Here is a 16,550-nt window from a genome sequence, read left to right on the forward strand (position 1 = left end):
ACCTTTCCAAGCTACTTTGTTTTAGTTGGGTCTCTTAACCTCAGAATGTAATTTGATTTTGTTTTTGTTTTTAACTGAGAGACTTTTAGTATTTGAATTTCCCATTTGTATTTGCTGATAATTTTAGTAATAGCAACTCACTTCCATTGAACACATCTGTGTATCCAGTACTGCTCTAAGCACATTATTTAGACTGCCTTTAATCTTTCCAACTCTCTGAGTGGGGTACTAATTACCTGCACTTTACCCATGAGGAGACTCAGGGAGAGAGGAAATAGCTTACCAAGCCTAGTAAAGTGGAAGGCTGGGATTTGATCCCAGTCAGTTTGACTTCACATCTCTTAATCGGACTGGTATGGCATGCTACTGTGTGACAGATACGTTTGGTCTTAATTTAACTATTTTTTAAAAATGTTATGCTTCATGTTTTTAATGTATTTTATTTATATATTAGTATTTTTTAACTGAAGACTTGTTTTTCTCTTTGCTTTGTATTGGGTGTGTGTTCTTGGTAATAATTAAAAGGACTCATGTTTGCATATTTTAGTATAATTTGATATATTTACCCTGTATTTGTTTAGGGGTAACTATCTCCTTCCTGCTGTAATCAGTGACCAGGTTGGTATTGCCACATGTTCTTGCCTCCCCTTCCTTCTCTCCACCACCTGCTTTTGATTAATGATATTACTAAACTTATTCCAGTGTTAACATTTATAACTTTATGTTTACTAATGCCTCTGATACTTTATCAGTTTTAAATAATATCTTTTGATTTCACTGTAAGAGGCAAGTGTCTTTACACTCTCTCTTTCTTTCCTTGTGCACTGCTCAACTTGATAACATTTTTTTCCGTTAAAATTTATAACATTTACATTCTGTTCTTAATTCCCAGAAAATAAAAGTCTTTTTTTTTTTTTTTTTTTTGAGACGGAGTCTTACTCCATCGCCCAGGCTGGAATGCAGTGGTGCGATCTCAGCTCACTGCAACCTCCGCCTCCCACGTTCAAGCAATTCTCCTGCCTCAACCTCCCAAGTAGCTGGGACTACAGGTGCACACTACCATGCCTGGCTAATTTTTGTATTTTTAGTAGAGATGGGGTTTCACCATGTTGGCCAGGCTGGTCTCAAACTCCTGACCTCAGGTGATCCGCCCGCCTCAGCCTGCCAAAGTGCTGGGATTACAGGCATGAGCCACCGTGCCCGGCCAAAGAAAAGTCTTTATTCCTACGTCTTAAATGGCTTCATTGCTCACTGTAAGTCTTTTGCTGGACTTTCTGCATTCTTCTTGAGTGGATAAAGTTTATCCTCTAATAGTTCATGAACCCATACATTTTGGCTCACGGAAATGAAATTTTCCAAGTTCTTGTATGTTTAAGGATATATATTTTTTTCTCCTTAGTACTTTATTTTATTGTTTTTTTTAAATTGACACATAATGTGCATATTTATGGGGTACAGAGTGAAGTTTTGATACATACAATGTGTGGTTATCAGATCAGGGTAATTAGCATATCCATCATCTCAAATATTAGATATTTTGATTTTGTAACATACTTGATTGACACTGTGGCCAGATATAGAATTCTTGGGTTGTACCTTCTTGCCTTGAAGACTCTAAGTGTGGCCCCATGTGTCCTAGTGTTAAATGTAGCCGTGTTGAAGGCTGAGGCTGATTGTACTTTCCCTGTCGTAGGGGTGTATTAGTCTACTCGGCTGCTATAATTTTGTTTATACCACAGGTTGGGTGGCTTAAACAGCAGACAGTTCGTTATTTTCTCACAGTTCTGGAGGTTAGAAGTCCAAGATCGAGATGCCGTCGGGGTTGGCTCCTGGCGCAGCCCTCTTCCTGGCTTGTATGTGGTCACCTTTCCTGCTGTGTCCTCACATGCCTTTCCCCTGTGTGAGCGTAGAGTGGGGAGAGAATAGGAGAGAGAGATTGATTTCTGGTGTCTCTTCCTTTTCTTAGAAGACCTTCCTCCAGTCCTATCAAATTAGGGCCCCACCCCTATGACCTCAGGTAACCGTGATGACCTCTTGAGAGGCCCTATTTCCAGTTGTAGTACACTGGGAGTTAGGGCTTTAATGTATGAACTGGAGGTGGGGGAAGCACAGTTCATTCATAATAAAGGGTAATGTATACGTTTTGCCCAAAGGTCCAGAGACTTTTTATTTTTTCAGTTTTAAATACGAGATATAGACCCATATTTGTTGACAAGGAAAAATGTTCATAGTATATTGTTGAATGAGAAAAATCAAGTTTATTTATTCTTTTTCTATTTCTGTTATCTGTCATTTCCTCCTGTTTGATGATGGTTGTTGTTTTAAAATAGATACTTGGATTCTTGGAAATGTCTTTGGAAATTCTTGCGAATTTTTATCTGCTTTGTTTCAATATTTTTCCAGATTTTTTTTTTTCGTTCTTTTTGGAGACAGGATCTTGCTCTGTCACCCAGGTTGGAGTGCAGTGGCACAATCTTGGTTCATGTAGCCTTCACCTCCGAGGCTCAAGTGTTCCTACTTCAGCCCCCGAGTAGCTGGGATCACAGGCATGTGCCACCACACTTGGCTGACTTTTAAATTTTTTCATAGAGGTGGGGTCTCCCAGTATTGCCCAGGCTGGTCTCAAACTCCTGGACTCAAGTGATCCTCCCTCCTCAGCCTCCTAAAGTGCTAGGATTATGGGCGTGAGCTACCACGCCTGCCCCTAGATATGTGTTTTTGTCTGCCATTTGTTTTTTCCTCTTTTCTCTTTCCCTTTTCTTTTTCTTTGAGTGTTTTTATATCACTGTTGGCTGGCTTCTTTGTGCCCCTTACTCGTCTCTGAATGAGCAGAGTTCTTCTGGACTAATGGCGTGTGGGTAGGCTGGGGAGGTCCTGGGCAGCGTCTGGGGGAAGCTGTGATCTGCCCTGGGCTCTTCCCTTGCCGCTGGACTGTAAGGGTGCTTGGCCTAACCTTGCCTGCTCTGCCACCCTGTGGCTCCTCACACCGGCCTGTCCTGAGCAAGGGCTTGCTGCTCCTCTGGCTCTCCTTTGCTGAGACCTGAAGTCACCGGTTCGCCTTTGATGTCCTCACTTGTCTTGGTTGTGTTTTCATAGCCCTTGGCAACTTGCTTCTGGGATATTCAGTTTCAGGGTGTTTAGGTGTTATGTTATTGAAGATAGAGTTTCTTTTTCTGTAACTTGTTCTAATTTGGGTGGGTAATAAGAACAGAGGCCTTCAGAGAAGTATTTACTCTGACGTCTTAAAGCTTTTAAGGCCCACGGCCAGATTTCTTTAATACACTTTGGGCATCCTCTGTCTGTAAAATTAGGGAATTGTATAATGTCCTCGCTAACATACTTTCAGGTTAACCTGTTTATGCTTCTGATGTATTTACATGAAATTTGGGTAAACACTAAATATAGTGAATGTTTTCTTACAGACAGAACCTCCACTCAATACACCAGAAAACAGAGAGTATCTTGCAGAAATTATGTTTGAATCATTTAACGTACCAGGACTCTACATTGCAGTTCAGGTAAAAACAGTTATGTTTGTGATTCCTAAAGCACCTGAGCTGCCTAGTAGCGGAAGAAATGGTATTTCCCAAGGTTCTCTGCTGGAAGACTGCGCTGTGTGCCCTTCCTTTTTCCACTCCCTCCCCCGTCCCCATGCCATTCAGGACTATAGGGAACGTGTCCCATGACTCTTCTTTTTATATTGATGCCATTTTTTGGTATAGACGTCGTCTGGCTCTTTTTACATGCATTAAAGTCTAATGCATTTTTATCTGGGTGACAAGATATAGGTGTAGATGTGCTTCTTCTTTTGGCATCTTTGACTTTGATCAGAAAAACGAAATAATTACCTTTAGAGGTTTCCCCTTTCTGATTTTGGGCTCTTATAAGTCCCAGTGTACTTGATTCTGAGGGACCCTGTGTTTTCATGAGCTCGCAGAACTTGTTCTGAAGCTGCGGTTCTTGGTGTGATATTTTTTGGTTGCATTTGGTCATTATTTGCATGCCACCTTATATAAGGGAATTGACTGAAATTTTGGGGAATAAATGAGATGGGTGTTGCCCAAATGTTTTCTGCATAATACTAGTCACTTCTAAGTAGGAGGAGGAGGAAAAGTTCCATAGAAAGATGAATTTGGGCGATGCTGCATCCTGCAGCTTTCTCGGGCTGATTCACAGTGCCTATCAGCACAGTCCAGGCTCTGAGGATTCCTGTGTCGAAATCTATGTATTCTAGCACTTCCAAATTCATTTAACTACAGATCTTCCCCCTGGCTAAGTTACTTATATTCCATGGCCTAGGGAAACACTTCAGGAGACATAAGACTGGTGGTTCTCAAAGTGGTCTGTGCAGCAAGTTTACCTGGAGAATGTTTTTTAGAAGCACAGATTTTGGGCTTCATCTTCGACCAGGGTTTTCCACCCTCAGTGCTTTGGGCTGGGTAGTCCTTTGTTGTGGGCACTGCCGTGTGCATTGCAGGGAGCTTAGCAGCATCCCTGGCCTCTGCCCACTAGAAGACAGCAGCCCCACCTCAAGCCTCCCTGCCCCGACGAAGAAAATGGTACCAGATATTGTCAGATGTTCCATTTGGGGCAACATTTCTTTGGTTGAAAAATTACCCTGTACCTTCCAGATCAGAATTTCTGGGTGTGAGGCCTAGTAATCTGTATTTTAAACAACTCCACAAGTGACCTCATTGCCAATCTGTGGCCCCACGCCAGAAACCAATGAATTAGAAATTAAAATCTTATGATTCTCTAATGAAATATCTTTTTCACTGGCTTTTCTTTGTAAAACTTTAGTTTTTTTTCTTTCTTTTTTTTATTTTTGAGACAAGGTCTCACTGTGTTGTCCAGGCTGGAGTGCAGTGGTGCAATTATGGCTCACTCTAGCTGCGACCTTCTGGGATGAAGGGATCCTCCCACCTCTGTCTCCCAAGTAGCTGGGAGTACAGGTGCGTGTCACCACGCCTGGCTAATTTTTGTATTATTTGTAGAGATGGGGTTTCACCATGTTGCCCAGGCTGGTCTCGAACTCTTGGGTTCAAGTGATCTGCCTACCTTGGCCTCCCAAAGTGTTGGGATTACAGGCATGAGTCACCACAGTCAGCCACGTTTCTTTATTGAAAACTTGACTCCTATAGTTGTAAGTACTCAACATTTTCGTGTTAGTTGTCCAAGTTTGAATTGGAATTTGAGGGACAGGGGTTAGAGGATGGATAGGAAAAGTAAAGAGTTACTCAGACATATTAAGTAAGAGAGTTTGTTGATTGGACCTGGAAGGAGCAGGCAGGTGGCTTTAGAAAGAGTTCCTATGTGCGAGCGGTTTTCATGTCTTTTCTCCAGGCAGTGCTGGCCTTGGCGGCATCTTGGACATCTCGACAAGTGGGTGAACGTACGTTAACGGGGATAGTCATTGACAGCGGAGATGGAGTCACCCATGTTATCCCAGTGGTAAGCAGAATAGTTAATATATAAGTCTCTGTAGGCTTAACACCTGATTTGAGGTAAGGATGGAAATAAAAAAAAAAAACCTCTTCTGTAATGAAAATACAATTTAGATGATAGTTGTACTTAGAAAAGATAATAAAAGTTTTTTATTTTTTTGCCACCTTATATAAAGGAATTCCCCAAGTATGTGGGAAAGAATGAAAAGGATGGCCAATTATTGTGGCTTTGGCAATTTTCAATTCATGGTGGCATATTTTTACAGTCAGAATGTCAGAGAATGTCCAGGATGTCTCTGGATCTTCAGAGCCTCTGCTTGATCCCCATGGGTGTAACATCAACAAGAACATTTTCCGGGGTTATTCCGACATGTTGGGAGATAGACACCGTTTTGGATGTTGAATTTGTAGGTGCAGTGCGTGGCCATTTGAAGGAGCACATCTGTGTTCTCTGAAAAGATGTGAATGGCAACCAGCTCAGGCTTGGAAAAATTGCTTTTTGTTTTAAAAATTTATTTAAGGGCTGGACGCGGTGGCTTATGCCTATAATCCCAGCACTTTGGGAGGCCAAGGCGGGCGGATCACCTGAGGCCGGGAATTGGAGACCTGCCTGACCAACGTGGAGAAACCCTGTCTCTACTAAAAATACAAAATTAGGCAGGTGTGGTGGCGCATGCCTGTCCCAGCTACCTGGGAGGCTGAGGCAGGAGAATCGCTTGAACCCGGGAGACGGAGGTTGCAATGAGCCGAGGTCGCGCCATTACACCCCAGCCTGGGCAACAAGAGCGAAACTCCGTCTCAAAAAAAAAAAAAAAAATTTAAAAGCCAAGAAGGGGAGATTGTACATTTTGGCTTGCAGAAGGCTCTGCAATACCACTTTTTGGTTTCAGAGAAGTGATTCCTAATTTGGGTTTCAAGAGATCTCTGAATTTTTCTTTTGGTCCAATGGACTATTTAAAGGAATTATCTTAAATTCATTTTTTTTTGGAAAATGTATCGGAAGTGTCTGAAGAGGGTATTCAGAGGGAAGTCAGACTCATCCTGGTCTTTCTCCTTTGAGGTCTCCTCCTCAGGAACCACCATTGCTAGTTACTTCTGTTATGTTACAGATAATGTTTCTGCATATGTATATGGGGGGAGGTGTATGTGTATATATTTACATACACACAGCTCTTTTAAAATGCAAATTAGGATTTTCAAAAATCATTTAATTTAATTGAAAAAATAGTCACCATTTCATTTTGAGAAGGTGATGGGGTGATGTACTAATACTAATGCCTTTAATTCCTTGAAGGTTAGGTATCTGCAGAGGAAAGGCTTAATGGTCGATGGGCCTACAGTCAGGGAGAAAAAAGCCAGCCTCCCGCCCCCATACCTTGTACTCCTGGCTATGTGTCCTTCCTGTGGGGAGGAGAGGTGGCTGCCCTGCCCTGTGAAGTGTGCTCTAGACTTGAGCCCCCTTCAAACCAGTCTCAGCACTCCTTTCCGTGGATCTTGAGAAGAGTTAGTGCCCTGGGTGCAGAGCACTCACCGAGAACTCAGGCTGCCGTTTCCTCAGAGAGCTGCGCTGCTGAGATCCAAGATGAGGCCCCCGTAGGCCCCTGGCCTGCACCCCCTTTGGTTCTTTGCCTATTTCTTATGTCTGATTTAGGAAAAGGAAAGAAAATATATTTCACAGTGTGTCCAGGCCCACTAAGAAAGTTGTTTGAAAAGATTTTTAATCGTATCTTAGTTCAGTTTTTCCTCCAGCTATAAAAATTACATTAGTCATTGAAAATTTGGATAAAATAGACAAATTTGAAGAAATAAAATTACCTTTAAAGCCGCCCAAAGACCTGTATTATACTTTTAGCTGTATAGTCTTTAAGCTCTTTTTCTTTTTTTTTGGAGATGGAGTTTCACTCTTGTTGTCCAGGCTGGAGTGCAATCGCATGATCTCGGCACACTGCAACCTCTGCCTCCCAGGTTCAAGCGATTCTCCTGCCTCAGCCTCCTGAGTAGCTGGGAGTACAGGCATGCACCACCATGCCTGACTAATTTGTATTTTTAGTAGAGATGGGGTTTCTCCATATTGGTCAGGCTGGTCTCGAACTCCCTACCTCAGGTGATCCGCCTGTCTTGGCCTCCCAAGGTGCTGGGATTACAGGCGTGAGCCACTATGCCCGGCCTAAGCTCTTTTTCTAAGACACGTGTGTGCATGCATGCGTGCACACACACACACACTTTAAACACAATTGGAATGTCTCATGTCTGGTTTGGGATTCTACATATAATACAATCCTAAGGTTATATTTTGCGTATTAATTTAACCCTAGTTTTTTTCTCTTGTGGTTAAATATTCTGTGAAAATACATTTAAGAAGTACATAATTTATTTTTCTGTTGTTGGACATGTATCTTGTTTTAATATTTTTACCACTGTCACGAGCTGATATTTATTTAACAGTATTTTAGAAAATATTACGTGTAATGCATAGAATATAGTAATTGTGAATAGTTTATGTGTTAGAAAGCTAATATTATTTTTATGGGTTTAAGTTGAGTTTTAGTAATTTGTACTTTTATCTCCATCTTAAAATACTTTACAAATACTTGGACTCTGCAGAAAGGCTAAATCTTTTTTTGCTTCTAGAAGTTAGGTATATCAGAAAAAAACCATAGGAGGAATTCAGTAAGTTGTTCTTGCAACTTTACTGGTGACTAGATGCAGCTATTAGAATGAATACATCTGTAAAATGAAGTCAGCGTTTCCGTTCTGTTCCCTTCTGTCTCACTTGGGGATTGTGGCACAGAAGCTGTGATGTGCTGTAATGTGAAACCTGAGTGTCTTTACCGGATGATCCAGCGGTGGGCGTTGTCCACTCTGACGGTCAGCATCCTGCTCATCCCCTGGAGAACAAGCTGGATGTGTGTCCAAGCCTGTGGCTCCTGTGGCAGGTCTGTGCCCACAGGAAGGCTGATGAGGGAGCTTTGGGCCCATCGTTGCTGTGGGCATGTGGACACTTGACACTGGCCCTGCCATTGATCGGCCCAGGTCGTGGTCACCCTCCTTTCCTGGCCCCTCACAGACATGCCTTTACTGGCTTAGGGAGGCAGTGGAATGAGAGGCTCCCGGCCCCCAAAACCAGTGCTGTGTGCTCGACACACACAGTTTCATCTGAACTGTATTATTGGCCCCAGCAGGGTATTGTTTGCCTCATACGATGGACAAACGCGCTGAGGCTGAAGCATGTGAAACTTGCAAATGTGGAGCTGGGATTTGAGTCCAGGTTGTTAGAATCTAAGCCCTGTGTATTAACCAAATTGCTGACTTTTAAACGTAAGTAGATTTATAGTTGGCTTAACAATTTATAAATAAAACTTTTTCCTTTTTATTAGGGAAAGAACCTATTGGGTTTAGTGTTCTTACAGACAGCATTTCTTTTTGGAAATGAACTATCTTATGTGGTTTTTCTTTTCATATTCCTAATGAAATCGTTTTGGTTGCTTTTGGAGAGTGTCAGGTTATTGGAATAATCTGGAATTTTGAATATTAATGGAATTGCATATGCAGTCATTTTGAAAGACCTTCTGTACTGAGCTTGCAGAGGGTGGGGATTCTGTAAATGCTTGTCAGTGCCGTGAGGGGCAGACAGGGAGGCTGAGGCAGGAAACCTCGTGAGTCCAGGCTGCTCTCCACCACGAAATCACTAACACAGCTGTTCTGCCTCCTCTTCTTCCCTAGGCAGAAGGTTATGTAATTGGAAGCTGCATCAAACACATCCCGATTGCAGGTAGAGATATTACGTATTTCATTCAACAGCTGCTAAGGGAGAGGGAGGTGGGAATCCCTCCTGAGCAGTCACTGGAGACCGCAAAAGCCATTAAGGTAAAAACAGATGGGAAACCGGCCGGTTTGGGGGTGAGAGAGATGGTGTTCTGGACACTTCCCCTTGGTACCATCATCCCTGCTCCTCCTTTCCTTCCTCTCCCCTTCCCATGAGTGTGGGGCTTGATTTGTTTTACCCCTTAAGTGGGCTGAAGATGTAAAGCTTAACCTCTTCCAAACTAGATGCTCTGAGGTTCCAGCTGTCACTGAGAACAGCTTGGTAGCTGGTGCAGCGTACCAGCGTGCAGAGGCAGCATTGTTCAGCTGGAGCCTCACTGCTGGAGCCTCATCTACCAGAGTGCTCCTTCCATACTGCCTCCATGCTTCACTGTAGAATCAGGAGGCGACCACAGCAGCAGAACACTGCCACCCTAGGATCCAGAGCTATTGCACAAAATTCACACACAGGTGTGGCTGTGACGTGTGGCCATAAGCATCTTCTTCCTTTATGGCACAGTTTCTGAGTGTAGCGGAGCTTGATGGGGGTGAGCCTGACACCCACTCTTCTCCTCACTGCCTTCCTCCGTTCTCAGCACCTCGTAACTGAGGCTGGCTGAAGGAAAGGAAGCACCAGAGATGATTCCCGAGGTGTTTTTAGGTCAGGAGGCATTGGCATGAGGCAGGCCCTGCAGTTGGGTATGACCTGCCCTGCTTTACCTGGGACCAGAGATTCCTGGGAAGGGGGCTCTCAGCGCTGAAATGGTGATGTGGGGAAGACGTGGTCCCTTCCATCTCAGAGGAAGGTTTCCTGAGGTATCATTAGACATTCTTTTTTAGACTAAAATATTTCCTAAGGGGTTACCTTCTCCTTTCTTTGCCTTTCCTCCATGGAAGAATATTTGACTATTTGATCCAAGCTCCCTTGCCACTCCAAATCTGTTAGAAATGTAAGTCAGAATTGAGCCCCTTCATAGTGGCTCACATCTATAATCCTAGGGCTTTGGGAGGCTGAGGCGGGAGCATTGCCTGAGGCCAGGGTTCGAAACTAGCCCAGGTGATATAGCGAGATCTCGTCTCTATTTCAAAAAAGAAAAAAAAAAAAAGAATTGAGCCTTTTGTTATTGACGCCCAGGGTCCACTCCAGTGAGTCTGAGTCCTCCCTATTTCTGCCAGGATTGCTGAGCAGCACTGCCAAGGAAGGGCTTTCCTGACCTTCATGCTGGGCCTTCAACTCTCCTCACGGGCTGTTGGGGTTCCAATTTGGACCCTGAAATCTGGGCTGATGTGCTCGATGTGACTGTGTGTCTCCCCGCTGTGAAGGCTGGGAGTAAAAGAGACTGTTCGTAGCCTCCGAATCAGCTGCCCTGGCCCTGCTGTGTGGGGTAGCCCTGTTAGTTCTCACCTCACTTCTCTCTTTGAAGGAACAGATCCTGAAAGGCGTGGTTTAGAGCTCCCCCTGCTTCCCCTTACTGCCATGGCCTTCTGTGGTCGTGAACAGGCCTGAGGGAGTGTGTAACGTGAGCACACCACCCTTGCAGCATGAATCCTGAACCTTAAGGTTAAGCCTGTTACTCTGCACCCAACTCAATGGAAACATTTCCTAGGAAGCATTTGAGTTAAGTAAGCTGAGATGCTGTAGGATGTTGACCAGGCCTATGAGGAGAACTGAATGCCTTTGTCTCCAGTCTTGGTAGATTTGAGGTTGTAATCAGCTGACCCTGTTTCTCTGTGTCATCAAAGAACACAGGGTTGTGTAACACTTCTTGCCTGTCAGTCTTCTTAAAATTCCACTAGAGTATATCCAAGATACCCAGAAGATGGCATTAGAATATGTTTCAGGGATGCTAAGAAACTTTAAACTTAATACCACGAGAACGTCTTTGGAGGTCCTTGAGAGAGCCATTCCTTCCACGGTGTGCTCAGCGCCAGCTGGGCGGCCCACCTCGTGCTTCCCATAGGAAGCAAGTATCTGGGGGTCACCTGCTGCTATGCTGAGGCCAGCTCTAAGGACACATATCAACACAAAGGTGTCCAAGAACATTCATCTTACCAGATACCCAGGAAACACTTCGCATCCCTCAGGCTGCCTGTCGGTGCAGGGTGGGAATTGTTAGTGACTTCTGTCGCAGCAGCAGCAGCATCCTGGCGGCTTCAGTCCTCCCACCTGACTCTGCTTTTCCTTTCTTCCCCGGGACCTATCACTTTATAACCTACCATGTCATTTACTTATTATGGTTGCTTATTGTTTTCTGACTCCCAGCTAGAGTGTAATCTTGGCAGGGATCTGTGTGTTTCGCTACCTTGTGTATCCCAAGTGCCTAGACAATAAATCTGTGTTGATTGAGGGACTTAGAATACCCAGTCAACAAGGTACACTGTCTCTAGGCAAAGAGATGGTGTCAGTGGAGCTGATGACAGTGCTGTGGCCAGCTCCACACCAGATTAACAACCAGCAGGTTGACAGTGGCCACCCGGCTTGTGGCATGCTGGGACCCAAATGGGACCCAAAGAAGCCGCTGCAGTCAGGTTTAGGGTGTAGACAGTGCCGCACTCGGTAGTTGAGCTTGCAGCACGGGTCCGCTGGTCCAGTGTGGACCACAGTGAGGTGCCAGAGCAGGCCATAGGAGGCATCTGAGAGGAACAAGGCAAGACGAGGTGCTTTCTAGACACCTGTAGACATCATTTCAGATATGATAGCGATAGAATTGGATAGACCAAGGCTGAGATTAATAGCTGAGTTGCAGAGAAAGCAGACTTATCTGTCCGAAGTCCAAGTGTAACCATGTCTAACATGAAAGACGATGGAATGTGAGGCTTGATGCATATCCACACTAGAGTTACGGTGGGGGCGGTTCTGATCCCAGGGTGTGTTTACTGCATGGGCTTCCTGGTTATTTGTCTGAGGGCAGAGACACTGGGCAGTTGTTAATGCCTGGCAACATCTTTGTGTGTGTATGCAGGAGAAATACTGTTACATTTGCCCCGATATAGTCAAGGAATTTGCCAAGTATGATGTGGATCCCCGGAAGTGGATCAAACAGTACACGGGTATCAATGCGATCAACCAGAAGAAGTTTGTTATAGACGTTGGTTACGAAAGATTCCTGGGACCTGAAATATTCTTTCACCCGGAGGTAAGATGTTTCTTTTTTTGTGTGCTCAAGTGTGTGGATGGAGCGATACTGCCACCCAGAGTGCAGAAAGAGCAGTTCCCAGCGAAGGGCCTGTGAGCAGGGTGGCCGTCATTCGGTCTCTCTGCATCCCCCATGCAGTTTGTCTGCTTGACAGATTGTTCAGTTTGCCTCTCCGTAGAGCTGGTTATCTGTTTTAATAGTTAAGGATGGGTTATACCACAAATAGTTAGGAAGACTTTTAGGAGCAATAGATGATAATAGAATTAAAAGTAATCTCCAAGGGTTGTGGGTGGTCACATGCTAGCATTACAAGTAGCTACTCTCAAGGCCTGTATGGAGGTTGCCTGTGCGTAAGAGTGGGATAATATGTAACCTTTCTATCTTTGGTGATTGCCCTTCCTAACTTCTAATTTTAACCCTGGACAGTTGGTCCTGCTGTGTTCCCTGCTGCAAGTTAGGTAAAGCTTCTGTCTAAGGCCAGCATTTCTATTATTTAGATAATCTTAAGAATTAGAAATGTCATCATTTTAACTAGTAGTCGTAAGGAATTATTAGTACTTTTGCAGAAAGCAGTAATTAAGAGGCACATTTTAAGATTTACATATAATGCATTTTATTTATATTTTGGTATATATTCCTGGCTAATTCAGTTTATATTCAGTAGGTGGGTTACAAACTGCTGTTTGTTTTTAGATGTGTATATGACTATTTTGTACAGAGAAACAGCATAGAATGTGTTCCTCGCTAGTAATCTGAAGAATAAAATAATAACAATGATAATCTAGTGAATGCTCACTTTTAATAGTATTGATTTGAAATGGACATAGAACAGTCAAATGTCCTGTGAACAGCTGGTGAGCAACTGAATATCCTCCTCCTTCCTCTGAGAGTGCACATTCAAGCTTACTTTGATTTTTAAAATATTTCAAATGAAATGTAATTGAGTTGAATTCGTTATACTTTAGCTTATTTAACTTATGGAATTGAATCTATGGCTGTTTATTCAATAACATGATTATCATGTGGATTGTTTCATGTTAAACAAACACTTCTCATTAAACAAAACACTTCCCTGCATCTTCTAGACCAGGTTTAATTAATCTTTCATTGAACCTGTTTCTTTTTCCTTATATACTAATTTTCTCATAATACGAATATTGTCAAATGATATGTCAAAGTCATATTTCTCACTGCGTGTCACGTAGATCGTGCACATACTGTCCACTGCTCTTAGTAGACTGAATCACTGTGTATTCATGGGGTGGGGGTGGTCTGTCTGTGATGTTGTTGGTATTTTTTCTTCACTAAATCCATACATTTTACCCCGTGAGGAGAAATGTGTCATCACCACCCCACGCACACGTAGTCACATGGGATTCATTTGACATATCCTTCATTCCAATGTGAATTCTTTTAAGTTATAATAAATTGTATATTTGTTAAAGTTATTTTAAAGGAGTGTTCATGTTGTTCTATTTGAGAGAAATGTGTAATGTTTCTTTTATATTGATAAACAATTCAGTTTGCCAACCCAGACTTTATGGAGTCCATCTCAGATGTTGTTGATGAAGTAATACAGAACTGCCCCATCGATGTGCGGCGCCCGCTGTATAAGGTATGAGCTGCCTGGGTAAGGTACTTTTGATTTCATTCCACAATTAAAGGCCCATAATTCTTAGAAGACGGTATTACTGTCTATTACTAGTAAATATCCCTGTTTCACCTTCTGTTTCATAGGATTTGTTAAAGACAATATAATTGTAAGAGAAAATGGAAATATGACTCAGTTAACTAGAATTTTTATTTTATTTTATTTTATTTTGGAGACGGAGTCTTGCTCTGTCACCCGGGCTGGAGTGCAGTGGTGTGATCTCAGCTCACTATAACCTCCGCCTCCTGGGTTCCAGCAATTCTCCTGCCTCAGCCTCCTGAGTAGCTGGGACTACAGGTGCACGCCGCCACACCCAGCGAATTTTTTTTTTGTATTTCAGTAGAGACGGTGTTTCACCATGTTGCCCAGGCTGGTCTTGAACTCCTGAGCTCAGGCAATCCACCCGCCTTGGCCTCCCAAAGTGCTGGGATTACAGACATGAGCCACCATGCCCGGCCAACTGGAAGTATTTCAGTATTGTAAATATATTTTATTATTATCTGACAAGATATATTTTAAGGTGGACAGTTTTAGCCACAAATATCGATGGAAAGTAAGAGCGATGCCCTCCCCCATGCTTTCCTTGAACTCCATTGGTTTCGTTTCATGCATATTTGGGTTTGGTGCCAATGTGGTGTCATCACATAGAAGTTAGAGCCCAAAATGGGACAGTCAGATAGAATATGCTCATGTATTATTATGATTTTTTTCAAAATTCTTAGATTTCAGGGAATTTTGAAACCTGGAATGAGGAAAATCTAGTCTATATGATTATTGAGTAAAAAGAAATCCTACTGACAGCCCGAGATGGTGAGCAGGAGGTGATGGGCAATTAGCCTTCCTGCACCTTTAATCAGTCTTTGCTTGAGTGAGTCGCGCCGTCAGCTCAGTGGCATGACTCACTCGCCTTACTCAGAGTCAGGTCGCTGAATTGTACAGAGAAGAGAATCAGGCTCAACTGATAGCACTCAGCATTGTGTCACCTGTACCGTGGAATACTATGTAGCTTTTAAAAAGAATGAGGTGAATCAATATAAATTCAGATGAAAAGATAGCTATAGTATATATTAAGTGAAAAAGGAACTTGTAGAATTTACATATATTTCATTTTATGTAAAATATATAGTTTGTGTATTTTTTGAACTATGTATGCTAAACTCTTAAAGTAAATAAAATATCTTTGGGGTGGAATGATGGATAACTTTTACTTTCTCCATTTTGTGTTTTAAAGTTGTTTGAAATTTTACTGTTAAAATTTTTTTATAATTAAAATTTTTTTCTGTTTAGATAACTTTTGTGGGTGTAAACAAATTATAGTTCAGTTTTTGCTGCATATTCTTAAACACTTGTCTAATACAAAGTACAAAGAAAGGGAAACTAAAAAGAGACTGGAGTATGCAAATGAAGAAAGATAGCAGGTCATGTCCTTCCCACTTCAATCCCACCTGACATTAGCTGTGTCTCCTCATCAGTGAAAGCAGCAGCAGGGAACACTGTTCAATCTTAATCCCATCATAAAGCAGAGGAAACTGCCAGCAGTTACAGATTGCTCCTCATGGGGTGGGAATTTTCTTGTTTAACAGTTTAGCTCCCTGGACTTTATAGAAGTTTTGGAGCAGAGATGGTCTTGGAGACCATGTAGATGGAGCCCCTTATTTAGTAGATAATGACACTGAGCCCCAGAGTTGGGAAAAGGTGGCGAAAGGCGCCTGGGTTATGTGCTAGGTGAGATCATGTGGCTGCCAAGTGGCACGGTTGGCTTTTAAGCCCGTTTCCCGCATCTTTGAAAACTCATGCTTTTCCCACCGTATCACACTGAAAATTATGTAAAATGCGGAGGGAAGAGGATTCTTCTTTTTGTTGCCCGTGCTGGAGTGCAGTGGCGTGATCACAGCTCACTGCAGCCTCGACCTCTCGGGCTCAAGCGATCCTCCTGCTTCAGTCTCCCAAGTAGCTACAGGAACATGCCACCATAGCCAGCAAGATTCTTCTTCAAAGAGGGAAACCCTGTACCTGACCACTTTGTCACTAGGATAATCATTTCTTCTCTGTGGCTTTCAGAAGGGTGTAGCTTGGCCCTGGCTGTCAGGTTTGTGCAGAATAAATCCCGTCTTCCCTTAGCCGTCTTGGTTTTTTTGAACAGGACCTCTCCAGTGTTATGAGTGCCTTGCAAGTGATAGAGAATTCACGTAGGATTGAGAGGTGGAAGGATTGAATGTCCTGGGGCTGGCCATGCTTTCTTGTTTGTCACATAGCTGAACTCTATACCCCGTTGTGGGAAAGGAGAGACACAAAGGAGGTCACCTCCTTTGCCACCTAAGTTAGAGTAGACCAGAATATGTTACGGTAAAAATTAATCCAAAATCTCAGTGTTTAGCAGCAAAGGTTTATTTCTTTGCACGTGGTTCACGTCTGGTGTGGTCGGCAGTAGGCTCCACCACCGTGTTGTGGCTGCCCTTCTGGAACACATCGCCTCAGGTCCCCGCTGCCGGGGAGGAGACAGCTGGTGTGCCA

At 43.2% G+C, this 16,550-nt stretch overlaps 1 protein-coding gene across 10 annotated transcripts in view; it reads left to right on the forward strand.

Annotated features, from left to right (window-relative positions):
• The window catches only part of ACTR3B (actin related protein 3B), a 107,096-nt gene that overhangs the window by 51,422 nt on the left and 39,124 nt on the right, over positions 1-16,550 (forward strand). For 9 of the 10 annotated variants that reach the window (XR_010134787.1, XM_055392482.2, XM_055392484.2 and 6 more), the window contains 5 exons: positions 3,423-3,518; positions 5,344-5,451; positions 9,168-9,311; positions 12,212-12,385; positions 13,908-14,000. Coding sequence is in view for 9 of the 10 variants with exons in the window: in XM_055392482.2 (XP_055248457.1) it covers positions 3,423-3,518; positions 5,344-5,451; positions 9,168-9,311; positions 12,212-12,385; positions 13,908-14,000 (615 nt within the window). In the remaining variant the exon portion in view is untranslated. Of the gene's footprint in view, positions 1-581; positions 619-3,422; positions 3,519-5,343; positions 5,452-9,167; positions 9,312-12,211; positions 12,386-13,907; positions 14,001-16,550 lie in introns of all 10 variants that reach the window. The other variant, XM_031013186.3, reaches the window with a different exon arrangement.

The sequence above is a fragment of the Gorilla gorilla genome, chromosome 6 (assembly GCF_029281585.2).
Source record: "Gorilla gorilla gorilla isolate KB3781 chromosome 6, NHGRI_mGorGor1-v2.1_pri, whole genome shotgun sequence".
Classification (NCBI taxonomy): Eukaryota; Metazoa; Chordata; class Mammalia; order Primates; family Hominidae; genus Gorilla; species Gorilla gorilla.